Below are 22,919 nucleotides of genomic sequence, written 5' to 3'. Positions count from 1 at the left end.
ACTTTAAGCACTGTTCTAAAATTATGTTTGATCCTGTGAAAGGTAGTTAGTACTACTGAAGGCAAGACACATAACCCCTGACCAAAGGAAGGTGTACAATTTGTTTTCAGTGATAAAAAGTGCAAACAGCAAAGAGTAAGTTAATTAAAGGTATGAAAATAAAGTTTAAAAAAGGATTCAGTATTTTGTACAACAATAATGCCAAGGCTGGACATTTTAATAATGTCCCTCTCTTGACATATCTTTCTTCATACCCTCTTCAATACTCTCCTTTCCTCGAAACCTGTTCAATAAAACTACTTGGAAATATGGCATATTTGACTTCTCCCTCTACTGAAGTGTTCAATTATTTCTTAGCCAGTCATGCAACAAATATACATTGAACATATTTGCAACCATTCTAGGTACTGGAAATATGGGAATAAACAAAGAAAACATTCCTGCCTCAACAGAGCTTATATTCTTCAATGAACATCCCATTTCATGCCTCTAGTTTTTTAATTCTTGTATGTGCCCTTACCAGGGATCAAACCCACGACCTCAGCACACTGCGATGACACTCTTACCAACTGTGCTACCAAACCAGGTCTCATACCCCCACTTTAAAAAAATAGTAATAATTCAACACTAAGTACCACCTGATCTACATTTCACCTTTAGAGGAAAGGGTAATTTGATAAAATTGCTTGCAGTTGCTGTGATTATTCCCATAAATTTCATCCATTCATATATAAACTTATCATGGTTGCTGCCTCTCCAAACTCACCAATGAAATTAATGTTGCTAAATATAACAGACATTTTTTGAAAGTCTCAGCTGGCCATGATATTTCTTTTCATTTCAGATACCTTTTCTGTCCCCATATTCCTTACCTGTTTAGTGTTACCTTAGGTCTCTCTTGAGCCTCTGTTCATCTCAATATTTATATTCTCTTTTGAGTGATTTAATTTACTTTTGTAACAGCCTATTCAGTCATGAATTTATTGCCTTTCACCTCCAAATTCACCATTATTTGCTCCACTTTCTGATGCTGGAGCTGGACCCTATAAACATTTCTTTTATCATGTGCTACAATGTTAGGCTTTGTAACTAGAGGGCATTGGAGGAACACTGCAAACCACGGCATGGAAGGTCTTCTCTCACTACTAAAGTACCTGTTACCTTCGTTTTCAATTCCCGTGTCCTTAGTACTTTTACTCCTCTTACTAAACAGCCTTACAACCACTTTTATGTTTGAATTTATACACAAGTTTACTGCTTATACTTAATTATGTTTAGAAGTTTTAGATTTACAAAAAAAATTGTGAAGACAGCATGGAGGATATACACCACTTCTAGTCATCCTTATTATTAACACTTACCATTTGTATAAATACATTTATTTTAATTAATGAACCAATATTGAACAAAAGTCTATACTTGAGACTTTCTTCATTTATGCCTAATGACTTTTTTCTTTTCCAGGATTCCACCCTAAATACCGTATTACATTTAAATCAAGCTGCTTTAAAGTCCTCTTAAGTGTGGCAGTTAAGACTTTAGACTTTTCTGATTTTGGGTGACCCTGACAATTTTGAGAAACTACTGGTCAGGCATTTTGCACAATGTTTCTCAACTAGGTCTATTTGTGGGTCTTCTAAAGACTAGATTTGAATTATGGGTTTGAGGAAAAAAAGATGTGAGAATATTATTTTAAAATTCCTCATATCAAGACTACATATAATCACTACTACTGTTGATCTTAATGAGTTGGCTGAGGTGTTGTTTGTCAGGTTTTGCCAATGCAGTTACTTTTCCTCCATTTTCCACACTGTACCCTTTCAAACAAAGTCATTACATGCATTCACATTCAAGGGGTAAGGACCTGTACTCCACCTCCTTGAGGGAGGAATATTTACACATATTATTTGGAATCCTTCAGTATGGAAAATTTGTATATTTTCGCTCTTTCATTCGATCATTTATACTAATTTAAACTAATCAACATTTATCTTTTTATACTTTAAATTATAATTCCAACACTATTTTATTTTGTTGTTCAACATGTTTCAACTTTGGCCATTGAGTGAACTTTAGTTGATTCCTAGTCTATGTGACATATTCTTATCAGTATGTGTTTATGTATGACTTTTAAACAATCTGTATTCATAAAATTTACTCTTCTGTAAAGTTCAGTGGGTTTTGACAAATGCATTATGTCAAGTATGTATGTTTCTGTTATCACAGAGGAAAGTTTCACCACCTAAAGAAAATGTCTGTGCTTCACCCATTCAAACCTTCCATTTCCCCTTGACAAACACTGAATATTTTAATATCATCAGTATAGTTTTGTCTTTTACAGATAGTCATAAACTGGAATTACACAGTATGTATCCTTCCAGACTGGCACCTTACGCTTTAACAATTTGCATTTAAGAGTCATCCATGTCTTTCAGTGGGTAAATAACAAGTTTATTTCTATTTCTAAATAAGATTCCATTCTATAAATGTATCACATTTTGTCACTGATTTACCTAATGATGGATACCTCAGTCACCAGTTTTGGCAATTAGCCATAAAGCTGCTATACACATTCATATCCAGGGGTTTGTACTAACGTAATTTTTTGTTTTGTTTTTTATATTTATTTATTGTTCAAGTACAGTTTTCTGTTTTTTACTCCCATCCCAGCCCACCCCCCACAGTGCTCCCCACCTCCCTCCCATTTCTACCCCCCTTAGTTGTTGTCATTGTCCTTTATACTAGTTCCTGTAAATCCTTCCCTCTTTCCCCCTGAAATTCCCTCCCCTCTCCCCTCTGGTCACTGTGTACGGACATAATTTTCAAAGCTGTATAAACACCCAGGAGGACAGCTGTTGAATTATTTGGTAAAACTATATTTAAGTTTGTACAAAACTGCCAAACTATCTTCCAAAGTGGCTGTACCATTTTGTCTTCCCATCAGCAAAAAGTAAGAGTTCCTGTTGCTTCACATCCTTGCTATGAGGTTGGCATTGTAGGGTTTTTGGACTTCAACCATTCTAACAGATATATAATGGTATCTCATCTTAATTTGCAATTCTTAAAGGACTTTTCAATAATTAATAATTCTCCACATTAACTTTTTCTGTTCAAATTGCTGGTGAGGATTTTGTGTTCTGAGTGGAGCCTGATAATTTTCTTGTTTGCACTGTCCAACATGGAAACTACTAGGCTCATGAAGCTAAAAATATGACTAGTCAAAAATGACATGTGCAATAAATATAAAATATCCACAAAATTTTGAAGATTTAGTATGAAAAATAGCATATAAAATAACTCTAATTTTATATTGATCATATGATGAAATAATGTATCACATATTAAGTTAAATTAATTATATTATTAAAGTTAATTTTACCCATTTTGTTTTACCTTACTAGAAAATACTAAATTGCAGTTGTAGCTCACATATCTGTTGAACAAGGCCTTTCTATTCTAATACTGTATTAACAGTAATCTTTATAACAGAAAATTTAATCCCATCACATCCTTGTTTATTTAAACTTTGATCCTCTATGACCCTCATAACCATCAAGTTAAAGTCCAAAAAATTCCTTGGCAAGTAAAGATATCAGTTACTATCTGTTCAATCATCTACTACAAATAAATCTTTACAGGCTACAATCCTGCTATACTGATCAATTTAAAGTTCCCTGAAAAAAATCATTTCACACATTCATTCTGTTTAGCTGGACTCTAAATCCTGGCTCCTCCTAACAATTCCTGTTTTTGTGCTCATTCTTTGGAGTAAAGACATCTTCTTAGTAGTGTGCATGCATGCACATGTGTATGGATGCATGCATATATGTATGAAGAATACAGAGGGAAACTGTTACTTGTCATTACTGAATAGCTACTACACGCACATGGCTCAAAATTTAAAGGATAATTAAAGTTATACAATAAAACTTGCCCACCTGGCCCTAAAGCCAAAATCTTCTTTCCTAAAGGGAAACTAATTAATTCATTCCTATGTCCTTTCAGAGATATTTAAACATAATAAAAACAAATGCAAAAAAAATTCAAAGACATAAATAAATGGAAACCCATCCCAATCACACAAAGTGGAAAACTTAGTATTGTTAAAATGCCAATACCATCCAAAGTGATCAACAGATTCAATGTAATTTCTATCAAAAGTCCCAATGATCTTTTTTTGCAGAAATAGAAAAACCCATTCTAAAACTCACAGAAAATCTCACGGGACCTAGAAGAGCCAAAATAATCTTAAATAAAGAACAGCACTAAAGGACACACAATTACTGATTGCAAAACTTACTACAAAACTACAGTAATCAAAACAGAGTGGTACTAACATAAAGGCAAACAGAGACCAGTAGAAAAGAGAGCACAGAAATAAACCCTCACATACATGGTTAAATAATTTTTGACAAAAGTGCCAAGGTCATTCAATAGGTAAAGAGTAAACAGGCAAACCATAGAGAATACATTTGCAAATCATATATCTGGTAAGAAATCATAAAACTCAACAAAAAAACAAACAACAGATTGCAAAATGAGTAAAGGACTCACCTGAATAAACATTTCTTTGAAGAAGATAAACAAATGGCCAATAAGCACATATAAGAAGATACTCAATATCGCTAATCAATAGGGAAATGCAAATCAAAACTACAATGAGATGCCACCTCAACCTATTAGAATCACTATTATCAAAAAAAGAGAAAAGTCTTAGAAAGGATCTGGAAAAACAGAACTCTTGTGTTTTGCTGCTAGGAATGTAAAATGGTATAGCCACTGTACATGACCATATAGCAATTCCTCAAAATATCAACAATAGAATTACCATATGATCCAGCAATTTACACATATGGGTATATATCCAAAAGAACTCAAATCAGGGTCTTGAAAGCTATTTATATACCCGTGTTCATAGAACATTGTTCATAACAGCTAAAACCAGGAAGCAATCCAAGTGTCCCAATGTGCCATATGCATACACTGGAGTGTTATTCAGCCTTAAAATGGAAGGAAATTCTGTCACAGGCTGCAACATGGATGAATCTTGGGGACACCATGCTAAGTGACATAAGTCAATCACACAAAGACAAATTCTGTATGATTCCACCTATACCAGGTACTTAGAGACAAAAAGGAGAATGGCGGCTGCCAGAGACTAGAGGGAAGAGAGGTGGGGAGTTATCGTGTAATGGAATAGAGCTTCAGTATTAAAAGATGAGGGTGAACATGGATGGTGGTAATGACTGCATAACATTATGAATGTATTCAATACCACTGAACTGTACACTTAAAAATGATTAAGTTGGTTAACTCTTTTGTATATTTCAACAGAATGTAAAAAGTTGAAACAACTCTATCAATTTCCATGTATCTATTATACTTTCTTACTTATGCATAGATGTGCATTATCCAGTTTTAACTATTAATATATTTTGTAGTCAATTTATACCAAGACCTAGAGAATATCTTATTCTTTTTTCAAAGAGGCAGTGTCCCACTGCACAGATTTACATTAATTTATTTGGTCATTATCAGTTGATGGACATAACATTTTGTTTCAGATCATTTACTATCACAAATAATAAAGAAGCCTATATATATATATATATATATATATATATATATATATATATATATATGTTTATGTTGTAAGAGTTTGAAAACAAAGCATAATTCTCATACATGGAAGCCTTTTAGTATTGGTTATAAAGTGGGCAAAAAATACAGATTAAAAGTAAAAATCCATTTGATCTCATCTGGATGTTATTTATATTTTATCCCCGTTATCACAAAAGTGATTTTCCTAGTACAGATTCAGACAGTAATTTACAGTAAAGACACAGACAAAGTATAAGCTGATGTTCAGAAAGACTGTCACTAATAAAATGGAGTAAGGAAAAGGGAAGATCATAATGATACACTTAATCTTTAGATTATACCCAAGGGGTACAATTTTGCAGTCCTGAGAATAATTCCTTTTTCAGACATTAGCTATACTTATCCCAGTCAAATCACATGTTTGTTTGGGGATTGCGGGCATAGGCACAAATGTAGGTGAAAACTTAAAAATTAAGAATTGTGAGTTATTTCAAAGTGTAATAATATATACACAACCTTTTCATTGTGATTTGCCAGGCTCCCTTCCCTATACTGTTCTGGCCACACAGACGTCAGGCCATCTGTAGCCCCATTCCTGAACAAGGACTCGAGGTGCTCTCAAATGAAAGAAATGAATTAGATTCTATGTCAAACTTTCTTGTTAGTCCAGTTCTCCTGTTGTGCCACCTTAAGAACAGAGTCTTTGCCTAAATTGGCTGGCTAATAATGCCTTTGTAATTTAGTCAGTTATCTAATCTAATTTAGCTCCTCTAGAGCTAGTCCTGTCCTACTATTATCAGCTTACCCCACAAACTTAAGTCCTATCTTTGAATCCCAAGCCATTAGGTGGGATCTTCACAACAGATTGCCACAATATATACACACTTAGCTCTTACACAGATCTAGCTCAGCAGAGATCTTTAAATCCTTACTGATCTTAGAGACATATTCTCCTTGGAAGAACAAAATCAGCATACTCCATCTATCTCAACAACTCCCCACTTAGGGAATCTTGTCTATTAATAGTTAGTGGAACTCTTCTACACTATTTGCCTCAACCTAGTGGTCATGTCTAGTTTCTATGTTTTGACTAAAGGAATCTCACTTATTCTACCTTTCAGAATTTGTGCCCAAGTGACACATTTGTGGTATTACCACCAAATACACATAACCTGAATGTAATTATGAGCAAACTCAAATTGATTAAATCTACAGAATACAAGGTATTAGGAAACAGATTTTCTTCAGTCATGCAACATTACTTTTATTTCTTCATTCATCATGCAGTTACTATGTACTACACACATAAAAATGCTGATCCTTGCAGGTAGTATAACACAATTTTCAAAGAGGTTATAGTATTTAAGATTTATTTTTCAATATCCTAATACAATTTTTTCAATTAGTGGTAAAGAAGAAATACTTGCACTTCCTTTCTCATAAACAACAGTGTAAGAAATATTTCTTTGGACCACAAGGTTAGTGATGTGAACACTAGGGTCATGTGTTCATTGCTGCAGCTAATTCAAAAGGAACAGTAGAGGGAAAAGGCTTTTAATGAGTATCTGTAGAAAAACAAAACTATGTACCTGAAACAAAGCCTGCCTCAACACATTACATAATGAATTTCATGGACAATATGCTCAGTCACAAAGATACACATTCTTCACTGAATCTTTATACAATGTTGCAATCTACTGTCAGTATTTATTAATCCTCAGAACAAATGTTGTACTATAACCACATACTAATTAATTTAATGTGTACCTACATTTCTGGTTAACAGTTTTAAACACAAGTTAGCACTGCAGTATAAGAAAATTTAACTATTCAAAATTACTCTATTGCAAAGCTCTGTATAAGATACACTGTAATCTGAATGTGCTAGAAGCTTCAAAAGACAAGACAATGTGGAGAAAGAGGAACCCTTTTGCACTGCTGGTAGGAATGCAGGTTTGCACAAACAACTGTGGAAAGCAGTATGAAGATAACCTCAAAAAATTAAAAATGAATGTACCTTTCGACCTAGAGATTTCATGTCCAGCAATATTTCAGAAGGAACCCAAAACATTAATTCAAAAGAACATAAGCACCCCTATGTTCATTGCAGTGTTATTTACAATCACCAAAGTAGAAAGCGGCGTTAAGTGTCCATCAGTAGATGAGTGGATAAAACAACTATGGGACATTTACACAATGGAATTCCACTCAGCCATAAAAAAGAAGAAAAATTATACTCTTTGTGACAGTATGGGTAGACCTAGAGAACATTATGCTAAGTGAAATAAGCCAGTTAGAGAAAGACAAATACCATATGATTTTACTCATATGTGGAATCTGATGAACAAACTGAACTAACAAGGAAAACAGAAACAGACTTACAGATATAGACCAGGGTAACAGCTAAGGTGGGAGGGGGGAATGGTAGGGAGCACAGGAATTGAGAAAAAAAGGAAGGACTCTTGAACATGGACAACAGTGTGGTGACTGTGGGGGAGTATAAGGAAACTAAATGTTATAGGAAAATATAATAGAAATTAAAAAAAACAGACTATATGAAATACTTAAATGAAAAGAAAAAGGACCTATTTCGTAGTATTGCTATGAGGATTAAATGGCACAAAAAGGATCAGCTCAGTGCAAAGCCCAAAGGAGAAACTTAGGAAGTGGTGTTTCCAAGATCAAGACACAGGCCTGGGTCAGGTGTAAGTGTAGAGAGCCATGTGAAGTATTCATAAAATTAATAAGTATTATAAAGAATGGTTACAATGTATGTCTTTTCCTCTATAATTTTTTCCTTTAAATAAAGGTGGAGAATAAAACCAACTATAGTGAAAATGGTAGAACTCACCATTTTATCCCCTTTTTAAAAAAGATTGTCCTGCAAAAGTAAAGGGTATGAAAAACTGTGCCAAAAAGATACATGCTGATGGAACAGCAAACACATTTAAAAAAAAGTCCTAAGTCACCACAAAGGACACCTAATTGGTTAAATTACACAATCATCAACTGATAGGCAGGTCCTATTTGTGTCATAATTCAAACCAACAAACTGTATTTCAAGCAATAATATTTATGAAATTATTATAAACTTTAAATTAATTAAACTGGTTATTTGGTGATGTTAATAATATTGTTTGTTACCTTGGGACATGATAATGATACTGGGGTGATGTTAAAAAAGAGAGAGAGAGAAATTAAGGTTTTATCTTTAGTAGTACATGCTGAAATATTTACAAATGGAATGATGTCTAGGATGACCTTCAAAATGATATAGAATGGAAAGAGAGATAAAACAAGACTGGCCATGACTTGGTAATTGCTATAGCTGGGTAATGGTTACATAAAAGGTTCATTATACTGTTATGCCTCTTATAAAAAGAAAATGAAATATTCTATAATAAAAAACATTTAAAAAATAGAATAAAAATTGCTAATGACAAACCACATTATAAAATTAATGTAGAAGAGCATAAGCCTTAATTCCTTGACACATCCATATTACTGCCTCTAAGAACTTATGCTGCCTTAAATTTAATGACTCATATATTCAGAATAAAAATAACCTTCAATGTAAGAATCCCTGGAGATCTTCCAAACTTCTCAATCATGTGTGAATGAAAATATGCGGTGAGACTGGCCCCAAATCCCAAGCTAATGTTACCAAAGTACACACATAGGAGCTCATAAGAAATCAGAGTTGCATCTAAAAAGCAGGAAAATCATTACTAACTATACCTCACATTCCATGTTAATCACCTCCATGCCTTTTTATAGACTGCCATTTATTTACAAGAGAAACACGGATGATACAGGGTACAGCCAAGAGAGGGGCCCCAAACAGGGATTTGGAATGGGGTCCAGAACTCGAGGTGTCTGGGAAATATTAGAAAGATACTTAAGATAACCTCACCCCTCCCCACCCCAACAGATGTGATTTGGGGTAAAGGATAAATGGAGCAGGACCATTTGAGAGCTGTTTTGTACAGCAACTGCTTGGCAGTTAACCTCTGGCATGGTCATTTAACATATCTATAACCTTTAACTGGCTGCATAGATATGTTAAATAGCTGTGGCCAGGCTCTGAGACAGGGGGATGGAAGTGACTTCCCCTCAAGATGTAGCTTGAGGCAGGTCCCCCAGGTGACAGTGCCTGCGTGAGAGTTTGGAGATGATTGGCTCCATGCCATGGGGCCACGCCTGCCCAGACTCACTATGGCAGCCCAGTAAAACTGGAAGGCTATAGGAGCACTGGCAAGTGTAGCTGATTGTGGGAGGAGTCAGAAACGGGGCTGCAGAGGAGGAATAGTGTGGGGATTTAAACCCAGGCACAGAAGCCATTGAGGAGAGTGCCATGTGCTTTTGGCGAAAGTGGGGACCCCTGCAGCTGGGGTAGAGAGAATCACCATGCAGCTTTAGCAGAGAACCACCACTTGGCTTTGCCAGAGCCATGACCCTTCCCCACCCCCACAGCCATGAGGTGAGAGAGTGCCAGGAGGATTTGCAAAAGTGGGGACCCCTGCAGCTTCAGTAGGAGAGGACCACGTGCCTTTGTGATGCTCCCTTCGGCCAAGTAGCCTGGGGAGCAGGAGAAACTTTGCCTGGAAGAAGGGTAAAAGAAGTTTGGCCAGTAAGCCATGAGAAGGTGCCACATGGCTTTGGATTAATTAGAGATCCTGCCTGGAAAGCAACACAGCTGACGGTGCCAATGGCCTGAAACACCGACGTTTGCTTCTTTTCCAGAGTTATGGTACCTTGAATTAGGGCAGGAGGAGAAGGAAGCACTGTGGGCATCTGTGGGTATCCAAAAAGGACTTTGATATTTTAATGAAAGTAGTTAGGTCACTACTTTAAGTCTGTATAGCATTAAACACTTCCTTTCCTTTTCACAAACCTCTGGCATTGAGAGACACCTTTCCTATCTGGCAGTGGACGTAACAAATCTGGTAGGGGGTCCTTTTGGTAATAGTGTATCGTGACCCCCCCTTGGCCCTGTATGTGTGGCTCTGTTCTGTAACAATTTTTGGCGCCCCTGGGTGAGCCAATAATCACCCCCGTCCCGGCCTGTGTTCTGTAACATGGAGAGCAATAAAGATACTATAACCATTAATTTTTTTCCCATCACTGCCACAATAATTTATGAAGTTTACAAGAATCATTAAAAAGTACTGACAGTAATAGAATTAACAAGCAGTTCATATCAAGCCTTTTTATTTGGTAATCATTATAGAAACAAAGAAGACAAGTATAATAATACATACTGGAGGCCGACCAGGACGACCCCTTTTTCTTTTTCCTTTGACCTCTGTTTCTTCAAGTTCGCTGCCAGCATCAGAATGAGCAGTGGTTTCATTAGTTGAATCCCTAGAAAATATGATATATTATTTTAGTGAACAAATAAATTCATTAATACAATTCAGTTTTGTTCCACTACATTCCTTTACCTCCTGTTATATGGATGATTAGAAGTGGTTTATAATTCTACTTTAGTAAATCAAAAATGTTATCCTCCCTGTCTAATATCACATAACATTGAGTGAAATGAGGCTCACAAATAGAGAAATAAAGAAGAGGAAATGACTTGCAAATGGCAGCTGCTATACAAAATATAAATGTAAAATACAGCTGAAAAAAACTAATTCTTCAATATGAAAAGATAAAGGTTTGGGAAGAATTTTATTTACTTTATAAAATCATGAAAGCCAGAGGTGTGCTGGTAAATGTTTAACAACTGGGGTGCAAAAAACAAACAAACAAAAACAAACCCCTATTTTTCTGACTATAAGATGCACCCCTCTCCACCATTTGGGAGTAATAATAGTTGTTAATGCTGCTGTTGAGTTCTATTTACATTTACATTTGGTGAAATACTATGTTACTTATGTTATTAAATGTTTTTACCACATTTTTTGCTTCAAATTTCTTCCCCTATTTTCCTCCTCTAAAACCTAGGTGCATCTTATGGTCTGAAAAATACGATACATATGTACATAAACAATTAGAAATGTTGCCGATATAAAGGATGCATATCATATAATTTACAAACAATAATAAAATACATTGTTTTTATTTTAGAGAGGGGGTAAGGAAGGGATGAAAAGGGGAAGAGAAACATGGATGTGAGAGAGAAACATCAATTGGTTGTCTCTCTAATGTGCCCAGACCAGAAATCAAACCTACTTTTCACTTTGTGGAACAACACCAAACCAACTGAGTCACCTCAGTCAGGGCAAAATACATAATGCTCTTTATAGTAAATCCATATAGTTCACTCATTCACATAAAATGATATTGATAATTTTGCCAAACTCTTGTATTCAGAACTAACATAAGGTTGCGAGTGATGAACAAATAGGGATTTGGCATGAAAGATGGTCAATAGCTTTGTTACCTCAAGTGAATAGAATACAAGTGAAATGACAAAGATATATGCTGAAACTTAATTTATTGTTCAATAGTGTAAAACTTTACTGAATTGGATAACAGTTCTCAAATACTGGAAGAATACTTTAATTATTTGTGCTGTGTAATTGCTATAGACCTGATACAAGTTTAATCTCCATTATTAACAATTTCTCCAGTATCTATGGAGTCTACAGACAACTGACAAAACAATAAACTAAGCCCTCATTTACAATATTTGCTGATTTTCATAATGTAAGTATTCCCACCACTACTGAACAGAGTTGGGAAGTAATTAACAGTATACCACTAAAAGTGTTTCCACCATACAGATAGAACAGGTGAAAATAAAAACCTAAAGAGCATAGAATAATATGCAAAATAATTAGAAAGTGATGAATTTTGAGTATTACTTTGTTTTTAATATTATTTACTTAATTCTAAGTTGGTATGACTTAACTTTTTATAATGGCTATGTTATATTTCATCAGGGCCACAAAATTCCTAGAAATTTGATGTTCAACTCTCCAGTCCAGTACAACTGGCTCTAGCATGGCACTGAATCGGTATAGATAATGTGAACAAGAAATTCTTCATTAAATTCTATATTACTAACTATATATTATCAATAAATCTGACACTCACTCAAGATTTTTAACTCCATGAGTAACATTTTTTTTAATGCTACCTCAAGTTCACCAAATACCACATGTAAAATCAAGTCCAATACTGATTTATTTTAAATTCTCTGCTGATAGGAATAACCACTAACTAACCAATTTATTAAGTCAATGCATGCATCCGCTTTAAGTTGCTATAAAATTTATTATTGTTACCACAGCACTATCTTGCCTTGATATTCCAATGATTAGAATTACATTAATCTTCCTCATACCATTAGCCAACAAATCCTCCTGAACTGTCCTCAGTATAATAATTTTATCTCTCATTCTTCCATGATTATTACCCATAATCACTACTCTCTGAATTAATCTCATCTCCCTGCTTCTCCTAATTCCTTTGTCCAAGCCATTCTACACACTGCTGCCTGTAATATTCTTGTATCATTTTACCTCTCTGGTTGCAATTCATAAAAAGTAATCTATAATAGTACCTAAAACTATAAATAAAATTGACCTAATTCAGAAATCATCAAACATTTTCTTAACTATATTATAAATATTTTAAGCTTTGCCGTCTTAAGATCTCTGTATCTACTACTCATCTCTGGCACCATAGCATGAATGCAGCCAGAGATAATACATAAAATGGCTGCTCTCCAGTAATACTTAAAATCAGGCATCTGAGTCACTGGTGGTAGTTTGTCAATCCCCGGTCTAGTTGATCTTACTTGTCTCTACTAAGTAACAATAAATCATATTGCATCAGGGCACATGCCTGAGTTGCAGGCCAGTTCCCAGCAGGGGCCAGTTCCCAGCAGGGGATGCACCAGAAGCAACCATACATTAATATTTCTCTCCTTCCCTTCCCCTCTAAAGATAAATAAATAAAATAAATATTTTTAAAAATAAATAAATCATAATGCTTTTTCTACTACAGTTCAAATAGACTATGTTTAACATATATCATGTGCCAGTGTATACAAAACATGCACAAAAGCCTAGTAAGAAAACACATTATTTTCCCAATGTTACAGATGAGGTAACGAAAACTATGAAAACCTGATAATCTTGTCCATAGTCACATACTTAGTAAGTGACGAAGTACACTTACATATCAAGGTAAACTTGAATTCTCTTTCTCCATGTCAGGATAATAGAATGTGAACATTATCTTTTGTATTTCTCTTATGTAAACAGAATCCACTGGTGCTTTTGATGCTTATAGAAATATCTAGGCAACCGCAGGAGCAGGTTGGTTCTAGCCTATAATACATGACCCATTAGTGAAACTAATTTATCCTTTAACAACAGAGTTTACTGACAAAAGAGAAGAGTACTATTTGGTTTCTAACTTTGCCAACTGCAGCTTAAAAAGTGACAGCTATTACCAACAAACAACTAATACACTCCAATTAGTATATGTAGGTATGTTTATTAGAATATATGATACATAAATTTTGTTTTTTAATATCAATAGAGAAGATATAGGAATACAAAGAAGAGTTCTACTTCGCCACATCCTAACTTTGAATCCCAATCTACAGAATAACATGGTTAAAAGTATGACCAATACTTTTCTACAGTGTTTATGTATATATCAAAATATGAAATATTTATATTTCCATGTTTTTAATTTTAAACTAACAGGAAAATTCCATAAAAATACATAGGATTCCTGAATGGTACTCAATAAAATCTATAATTTATTTAACTACTTCCCTATCAGTAAGCACTTAAGATTGTGTCTAGTTTTGCACTATTATAAACAGATCTAAACAACTGTCTTTGTGCATTAATTCTTATTACACCCAACAAATCTCTCTCTAGGACAGACACATTAGAATGCTAGGTGTCAAAGGGTATGCAAATTCAAACTTCAACAAAATGCTCTACACAAATCCTGCAAATAGCTAATGTTCACATTTATAAGACTACTGGCAATAATCAAGAGAATGGAAGAATTCCATCAAATCTTGTATAAATGATTTTTCTTAACTCCCGAAAAACTCTCTAAATTCTGTCTACCTCTTTCCATTTCTACTGTAATCACTTTAGTCCAGGTTGTCATCATCTCTGGCCTGGATACTATAACATCCTTCTCCTAAAAGGTCTTCTTGCTTCTATTGCTGCCCATTCCAATTTAGTCACTATACTCCACTAAGAGTGATTTTCCAAGTATATGTCTTACTAGGTCTCTTCCATGCTTAAAACCCTGCAATAGCTTCCTACTGCTCCTAGGAAGAAAAACCCAAGTTCTTAACATGATTTAGCAGGTTCCTGTATGGTATAACCCCACTCTATCATAAGCCTTATCTCATGCCACTCTCTATTATCAGCCAAGAAAAAAGAAAACAGCTTTAATTCAGTACCTCAAACATACCATAAGTCCTCTAAGGGTCTTTGCACATGCCATTCGTTCAATCTGAAATTAACATGCTGAGCCTTTCTTTCCCCAAACCCTCCCTCCGCTGTAGACTAAATTGACCTGTCTCAGCCTTAGAAAAGAAGACTAAATCAAGCCACGTGTTAAAGTTCTTATAAAATCTTCTAATCTACCTTCATAGCACCAAAGTTATTTTAGATCCCTATAGTTGTGATTATTTGATCAGTATCTAATGGCTACAAGGACTGAGTCTCTCAAAAACCTAGTATTACTTCCTGGTACAGCAATATGTGGTGGAATATACATGATAATTGATAACATTTGATGATGCCCAATACTAACAGCACCATGATGACAAATTCATTGGCAATTATAACATCTAAGTAAGCCAAGAAATAATGTGGTCACTCACTACAGTGACCCTTCTAGTGCCTACATTACAAAAATCATTATTGAAATGAACATTAAAAATGGCTGGATCAAGAGATTTGTTTTTGAGAAGTACTTATTGATTAATTTCAAATATATTACCTTCACTTTACAAATGATGGAAATTAAAATTTAAAAATACTAAGAGATGTTTCCTTTCCTTACAATGCACACATAATACTGATGGATGGATGGATTAAACAAGATAATAATGTATGCTATTAATTAACCTGGTAAAAGCTTCATAAAATTGTAGATCCTCAGTAAATGCTTCTGAGATTTCAATTTGACCAATAGTACCATCTCCAACTAACAGAATGAAAACAAAGTTCATTTACCTACCTCACAGATCACCACTATCCAATCCTATAGTCACAGCACAGGTTTACATTTTCAGGAAAAACAAATTCAGTTACAAAACATGTGATGTTGCTATAACTTCTCTTCAAATACAGTATGCTAGGAGTTGACCATACACAAATAAGGCACAAAGGTGTAGTTTAGGCAGAAACAATAAGAAAGAGTTATAAAACACTACATGTTAAGTATAGCACTAGAAAAAATAAAAGCAAAGGGCATTTACTACAAGATTTCAGGAGGGAACCTACCCAAATTTTGAAGTATCAGAGGAGCTTTACTGGAGACATGACACTTAAGAGAAGACCTAAAAGGTACGAGTGAGTTCACTGGGTAAAGGCAGAGAGGTGCACAGGCATTGCAGGCAGGATGAAGATAAACAGAAGTACAAGGAAAAGGAAAAAAATCATGTGAAGACCTCCAAACTCAAGTAAAAGATTAATACAAAAGCATTAGGTAAGTAACTAGAAAAAGCTGAAATTGTATCTTCTATATTGGGAGGAAAGGAGGGTGAGTATTGATGATTTTTCAAACAGTAAAGCAGTTTGGACAGCTTTTTTCTCTTGCAACTCCGGGAAAAGCCAGGAGACCAATGGGAAGCCAACCACAATCCCTTGGAAAAGTACATTTACAAAAGTATGTAAGTGAATTGGACTTTGGCAGGGGATGGGGGGGGGGGACACACAATACAATATAGAGATAATGTATGACAGAATTGTACAACTGAAAACTGTGTTATTAATTAATGTCACCAAATAATTCAATTAAAATGATTGAAGGTTAAAAAATTGTCTTCTACACTCAAAAACATAAACTGGGGGGGGGGGGTAAAAATATATAGGTAATTGTATAAATTGTTAATCTCTTTTATTATATCTAGACTGTTATTACACAGAATTGTGATATGCAGATTCCTAATCTGCATTTCGATGAAACCTGTAAAAGTATCTGCCATTAAACTAATTGCATTTCCCAAGAAATCCAAAAATTACACCCAATTCTAGATATGTCCTCCAATTCCAACAAATCTAATGAGGTATCACCAGAAATGCCAAATGATTTGTCCTTCACTTCACTTCTGGCTTAATAACCTCAATCTCAGAGAACACAAGAAGGAGGTGGAAGGTATGTTAGGGAGACAATGTGATACAGTATAAAGGTCTACAAACATTTTCTGTAAATGGCCAAACAAAATAAATATGGTTTACAAGCAATCTATTCTCTATCACAACTTGTAGCACAAGATCGTAAATAATCAATCTGTAAAAAGATGAATGAGGCTCTGTTCTAATTAACATTTTATATGCAAAAACAAGCAGCACGATGGAACTGGCCCATTGGTCATAGTTTCCTGACCCTTGATATGACACAGCAACATCATTTTTGTTCAATATCAGACCATTATTGACACAATATCAAAGGCCATGGATAGATATCACAATTATATACCCCAATAGTTCGTAGAATTAAAACATATTGCCTGATTATCAAAGAACATACTTGATATGTCTCATTTTAAAGAACATTTTGACATAGAAAAAAGTTAATACGTATTTTTTAAAAATAAGAACACTACAATACTTACTGTAACACTGGTAACTCTGAAGTAATCATTGCTGGAGAGGTCTTTCCACAATGGAGCAAAAGAATCAAGTGCTGTACAACTCAAAACTTTAAAAATAACCTCCAGATAATCCTGTTAATAAAAAAAAATTTTTCCAGTTTTAATGAGGTATAATTGACAGACAAAACTGCACGATATTTAAAGTGTACAATGTGATTATTTTATATACTTGTTCACTGTGAAGGGCTTCCCCACAAGTTAGTTAATACATCTATCACCTCATATATTTACCTTTTCTATGTGAGAACATTTAAGTTCTACTCTCGGCAAATTTCAAATATACAATAAAGTGTTATCAACTATAGACACCATGTTATACCTTAGATCCTCAGACCTTATTCCTCTATAACTAAAAGTATACATATATATCTGCACCGACCTCTCCCCATTTCCCTACCTCACAGTCCCTAGCAATCACTTTTTTACTGTTTCTAAAATATCAACTTTTTTTCAAGATTCCACATAAAAGTAATGTAAGTATTTGTCTTTTTGTGTGGCTCATTTCATTTAGCATAACATTCTCCAGGTTCACCCATGTTGTCAAATGACAGTATTTCCTTTTTTAAAAAATGCAGAATGATAGTCAATGCATATTTGTATACATACACATACATATGTGTGCGCACATGCACAAACAACACATTTTCTTTACTCATTCATCTGTCCACAGACTTTATTGCCATATCATGGCAATTTGTGAATATTGCTGCTATGAACATGGAAACGCAGTTACCACTTTGGAATAATTTTGTTTCCTATGAAATATACACAGGAATGGGACTGTTAAATATCATGGTATTTTTATTTTTAATTATTTGAGAAGCCTCCATACTGTTTTCCATAGACACTATACCAGTTTATGCTTCTACCAACAGTGTATAAGGGTTTCTTTTTCTCCACATCCTGAGAGCCTTCATCTCTTGTCTTTTTGATAGTGGATGCTGTGACGCATGTGAGGTGATATTGTGGTTTTGATTTGCATTTCTTGAATGATTAGTGATGCTGAATACCTTTTCATGTTCCTATTGTTCATCTGCATGTCTTCTTTTGAAAAATGTCTACTTAGGTCACTTGAAAGGAAAAATTATTATGAAATTAATATCCTGACTATAAAAAATACAATCAATCACTACTACCAGTTATCATACTCCTTGGTATTTATCCAAAATAACAGAAAACTTATGCCCTGGCTATATGGCTTAGTTGGTTGAAGCATCACACAATACACCAAAAGGTCATGGGTTCAATCCCTGGCCAGAGCACATATGGGAGGCAACAGATCAATGTTTCTATCTCTCATTAATGTCTCTTTCTCTCTCACTCCATTCTTCTCTCTCTAAAAATGAATAAACGTATCCTTAAATGAGGATTAAAAAAGGAAGGGAGTGTGAACGTAAGGGGGGGGGCTTACAACCACACCGAAGCCTGCATGAGATGTTTATAGGAGCTTTATTCAAAATTGCCAAATTATGGAAGCAACCAAGATATCCTTAATGGAGGGAAATGAATAAAATGTGACATATACACACAATGAAATATTATTTGGCAATAAAAAATGAGGTATCAAGCCATAAAAAGACATGAAGGAAGAACAAATGCTTATTACTAAGTAAAAGAAGCTAGTCTGAAACTGCTAAATATTGCATGATTCCTAGATACGGTGTTCCGAAGAATGTAAAACTATGAAGACAGCAAAAGAATGAGGGGTTGCCAGGGTTTCAAGGGAGAGAATGTTAAATAGTCAATCACAACAAATTTTAAGAGTAGTGAAACTATTTTGTATGATACTACAATGGTGGACATATATATATGTATTTGTTAAAGCCGATAGAATGTACAACATCAAGAGTAAACCCCAATGTAAACTATGGATTTGGGGTTATACTACATATCAGTGTAAGTTCAATGACTGTAAAAGATCTAAGACTCTACCATTCTGGTACAGGATGTTGACAGTGGAGAACATTTTATGTATGTGGGAACAAGGGGTATGGGGGTGTTTCACTCTACCTTCTGATCAATTCTGCTATGAACAAAAACTTCTTTAAACAATAAAGTCTATAGTTTTAAAAGTAGCAGGGGAAGTAGGATAAAATAGAGCATCTAAAGCCATGATATAATATCAAATGATGTACATGGGTATAGCTGAAATTCCAAAGAGAGAGAGAGAGAGAAAAAAAATGAACAGGGCAGAATATATGATGAGCTAGCAGAAGAGAACTTTTCAAAAATAATTTAAGATATTAAAACACAGATGAAAAGATCAGAGAATTCCTGAGCAGAATAAATACTCTAAAAAATAAATATTGCTGAAAAAAACAAACCTAAAGAGAAAATTAAAAAGGACACTAGAGAAATAAAATTCTCCCCTGGCTGGTGTGACTCAGTGGATTGAGCGCTGGCCTGTGAACCAAAAGGCTGCTGGTTCGATTCCCAGTCAGGGCACATGCCTCGGTTGCAGGTCAAGTCAGGTCTCCAGTAGAGAGCACACAAGAGACAACCACACATTGGTATTTCTCTCCCTGTCTCCCTCCCACCCCCTCTATCTAAAATAAGTAAATAAAATTTTTTAAATAAATAAAATTCTTCACATACCAAAAGCCAGAGATGATTACATCATACTTTTCAGTGGAAACTATGTAAGTGGAAAGACATGGAATAGCAACCTTAAATTTCCAAGAGAAAACAAAATGACACATAAATTAAGTATCCAACAATAACACTCTTTCAAAATGAAAGAAATAACTGAATCATATTAAAATGGAGAAATAGATGCCTAATGAAGATATAGATTATATCTCCAAGAATAAGACCCTCAGTGAAGCAACTCTCACACTGGCAAAAAAAAAAAAAAGACAAAAATCAACTTTTACCATTCTGGAATCTAATAGAGACATAAAGAAAGGGATCCTTAACAACAATACAAGAAAAGCATCTACTAAGTTTCTAAGAAAGCACTGTAGACATTTTGCTTATCTGTCTATCCCCTCCCCTCCCACAGCTCAACAGTGACCATAGATAGGGATAGCAGATCAAGTTTCTGGTACACCATGCTGGTGCCAAAGGGAAAAACATGGATGATATTCTTAAAAATTGCAGCTGTATGTTAAGAAGGCCTTCCTAGCTGCCATCTTTGAAAAGAATTTAAACACACACACCACAACTAGCTCCTGAAGCAAGAGAAAGTAGATGTGACAAATAGCAGAACACAGTAAAAGCCTCAAAATAAGGAGGCAAAGGAGGAAGATATTGTGGGGAATAATAGTTTTAAAGGGCTATCATGTACACCAGGAAATACACAGTGCTACATGTAAGCCCATAGCTGGATACATACTTAGAGAACTGAGAGGAGCATAAACTTGCAACTCTAGCTGATCCTTGGGCTCTACACAGTCACAAGGTAAAGACTAAGACCGCCTATAGCTAATCTTTAGGCAGTCTTATAGCTAAAGATTATAGCTAATCTTTGTAGAAATAGCTGGGTTAAATGACAGTATGTAAACATCAAGACATTACATTTTTCCTTTTGACTACCAATGGCTCAAAGATTCTGTTAAGATCACTGATGACTATGAAGATAAAATTTTGGTTACTATAAGTAAAAAGAATTACAGACTTTGCAAAATAGTTTGGAAGGTCACAAAATAGATAACTGAAGTACTCAAGAGGTAAAAACAGTAAACCCTGGAAAGAAGTAAAGACTCAGTGTACAGAGTTACCACATTGTAATGTTCAAGTGTCCAGTTCTTAACAACAAAAATTAAAAAGACAGACACACAAGACATACAAAGAAACAATAAAGTTAAGTATAACCCATTAAAAGGGGAAAAAAAGTTAGCAAATCATCTCTGAGTAAGCCCAGACACAAAACTTAGGCTTGCAGAAAAGGATGGAGAAACTTCCAGAATAGAGAGGAAGACATAGAAGCAACATATGTGTCAATAATAATGACAGGAAATTGCCCACTCTTCATGAATTATAGATATCTACACAGTGATGGTCCACAAATTTCAAATAGGATAAACTCAAAAACTATAATCAAACTATAAAAGCCAAAAACAATGGGAGATATTGAAAAAAAGAAGATGAAGAAAAATTAAATGGCTTGCCACAGACAAGTATTCCCCAGTAAAATTAACAGGCAAATTCTAATGAAAACCACAGGAGCCAGAAGACAATAAATAGAATGAAATATCTTGAAAGAAACTGTCAAGCAAGAACTCTATATCCAGCAAACTATCACTCAAAATGGCATTTTCTAGGAAATCTTAGACATTCCTAGAAAAGCAAAAATTGAGGAAGACTACACCTGCCCTACCCTACAACAGTTTCCTCTATGTGTGTGGTATTGCATTCTTGTTTCTTATATGGTTTAGAAGACAAATACATAAAACAATATTATATACCTATGTTAATGAACATACATATATGAAGATAAAACTTAGAGAATAAGGGAGAGGGATGAATCTAGGAGCAAATCTTACAATGTTTTCAAAGTAAGTTACTATCAATTCAAAAGACATTGATATAAATTTAGGATGCTAATTGTCACCGTCAAGGTAATAAATAACTAAGAAAATAATTTAAAAATATAAGCAGTACTTCATATCTGCAGGTTTTACATCCTCAAACTCATACAACCGTGGATGGAAAACAGTGTTTTGGATCTGCAGTTGGGAATCCACAGTGGATCCTCAAACCAATACCCTGTAACACAGAGAAACTACTCTATATAGAAAATAAACGGGACTTCTGGCCAAGATGGAGGCGTAGGTGGACACACTGTGCCTCCTCACACAACCAAAAATAAGGACAACAAAAGTTTAGAAACAAAAAAAAACAACCAAAGACAGAAAATTGAACTGTATGAAAGTTTGAAAACCATTCATCCAGTCCGGTAAAAGGGGTGAAGTCAGCGGCTAGCAGAGAGGGGTTGTGGCAGGAAAAAGCTTCCTGTTGGCAGACCCCAGGCACACAGGTAGGAGCTAGCATACTCCTGAAGCTGAGAGGCAATAAGCAGACCCAGTGAGGCCCACAAGATAGGTGGCAGACTACGGTCACACATTCATGTGCAAATAAACCAGGCGAAAACGGGTAGCGAGACAGACTGCACAACCCAGGGCCCCAGCACCAGGACATACAGCCTAAGAGCACTGATTGAAAACACTTGTGGGGGCTGAGGTGCTGGGAGAGATGCCCAGCCTCACAGCAATTTGTTGTAGACACCCACAGAGTCCTAGAACGTAAACAAGCCCACCCACCCAGGAACCAGCACCAGAAGGGCCCAGTTTGCTTGTGGGAAGTGGCAGAAGGGACTGAAATCTGAGAGAGAGCAGAACAAGCACCATTGTTCCCTCTTGCACCACTCCTGCACATACAGTGTCACAACCCAGCAACCGGGTTGCCCTGCGCTGGTAAACACCTAAGGCTCCACCCCTCACTGAATAACAGGCAGGACCAAACACCACCACCAACACTCCCTGCTAAAAATGGCTCAAAC

General features: G+C 35.2%; 1 protein-coding gene across 3 annotated transcripts in view; it reads right to left on the bottom strand.

Annotated features, from left to right (window-relative positions):
- The window catches only part of STAG1 (stromal antigen 1), a 388,204-nt gene that overhangs the window by 260,419 nt on the left and 104,866 nt on the right, over nucleotides 1–22,919 (bottom strand). For all 3 annotated transcript variants that reach the window (XM_053669339.1, XM_053669338.1, XM_053669340.1), the window contains 2 exons: nucleotides 17,381–17,491; nucleotides 10,863–10,965 (listed from right to left, as the gene is read on the bottom strand). In XM_053669339.1, the coding sequence (XP_053525314.1) occupies nucleotides 10,863–10,965; nucleotides 17,381–17,409 (132 nt within the window). In that variant the 5' untranslated portion in view covers nucleotides 17,410–17,491. The remainder of the gene's footprint in view (nucleotides 1–10,862; nucleotides 10,966–17,380; nucleotides 17,492–22,919) is intronic.

This window comes from Artibeus jamaicensis, unplaced genomic scaffold (assembly GCF_021234435.1).
Source record: "Artibeus jamaicensis isolate MK-2021 breed Jamaican fruit bat unplaced genomic scaffold, CSHL_Jam_final contig_519, whole genome shotgun sequence".
Taxonomy (NCBI): domain Eukaryota; kingdom Metazoa; phylum Chordata; class Mammalia; order Chiroptera; family Phyllostomidae; genus Artibeus; species Artibeus jamaicensis.
The sequence above is the reverse complement of the archived record's forward strand: the minus strand, read 5'-3'. Positions and strand labels throughout refer to the sequence as shown.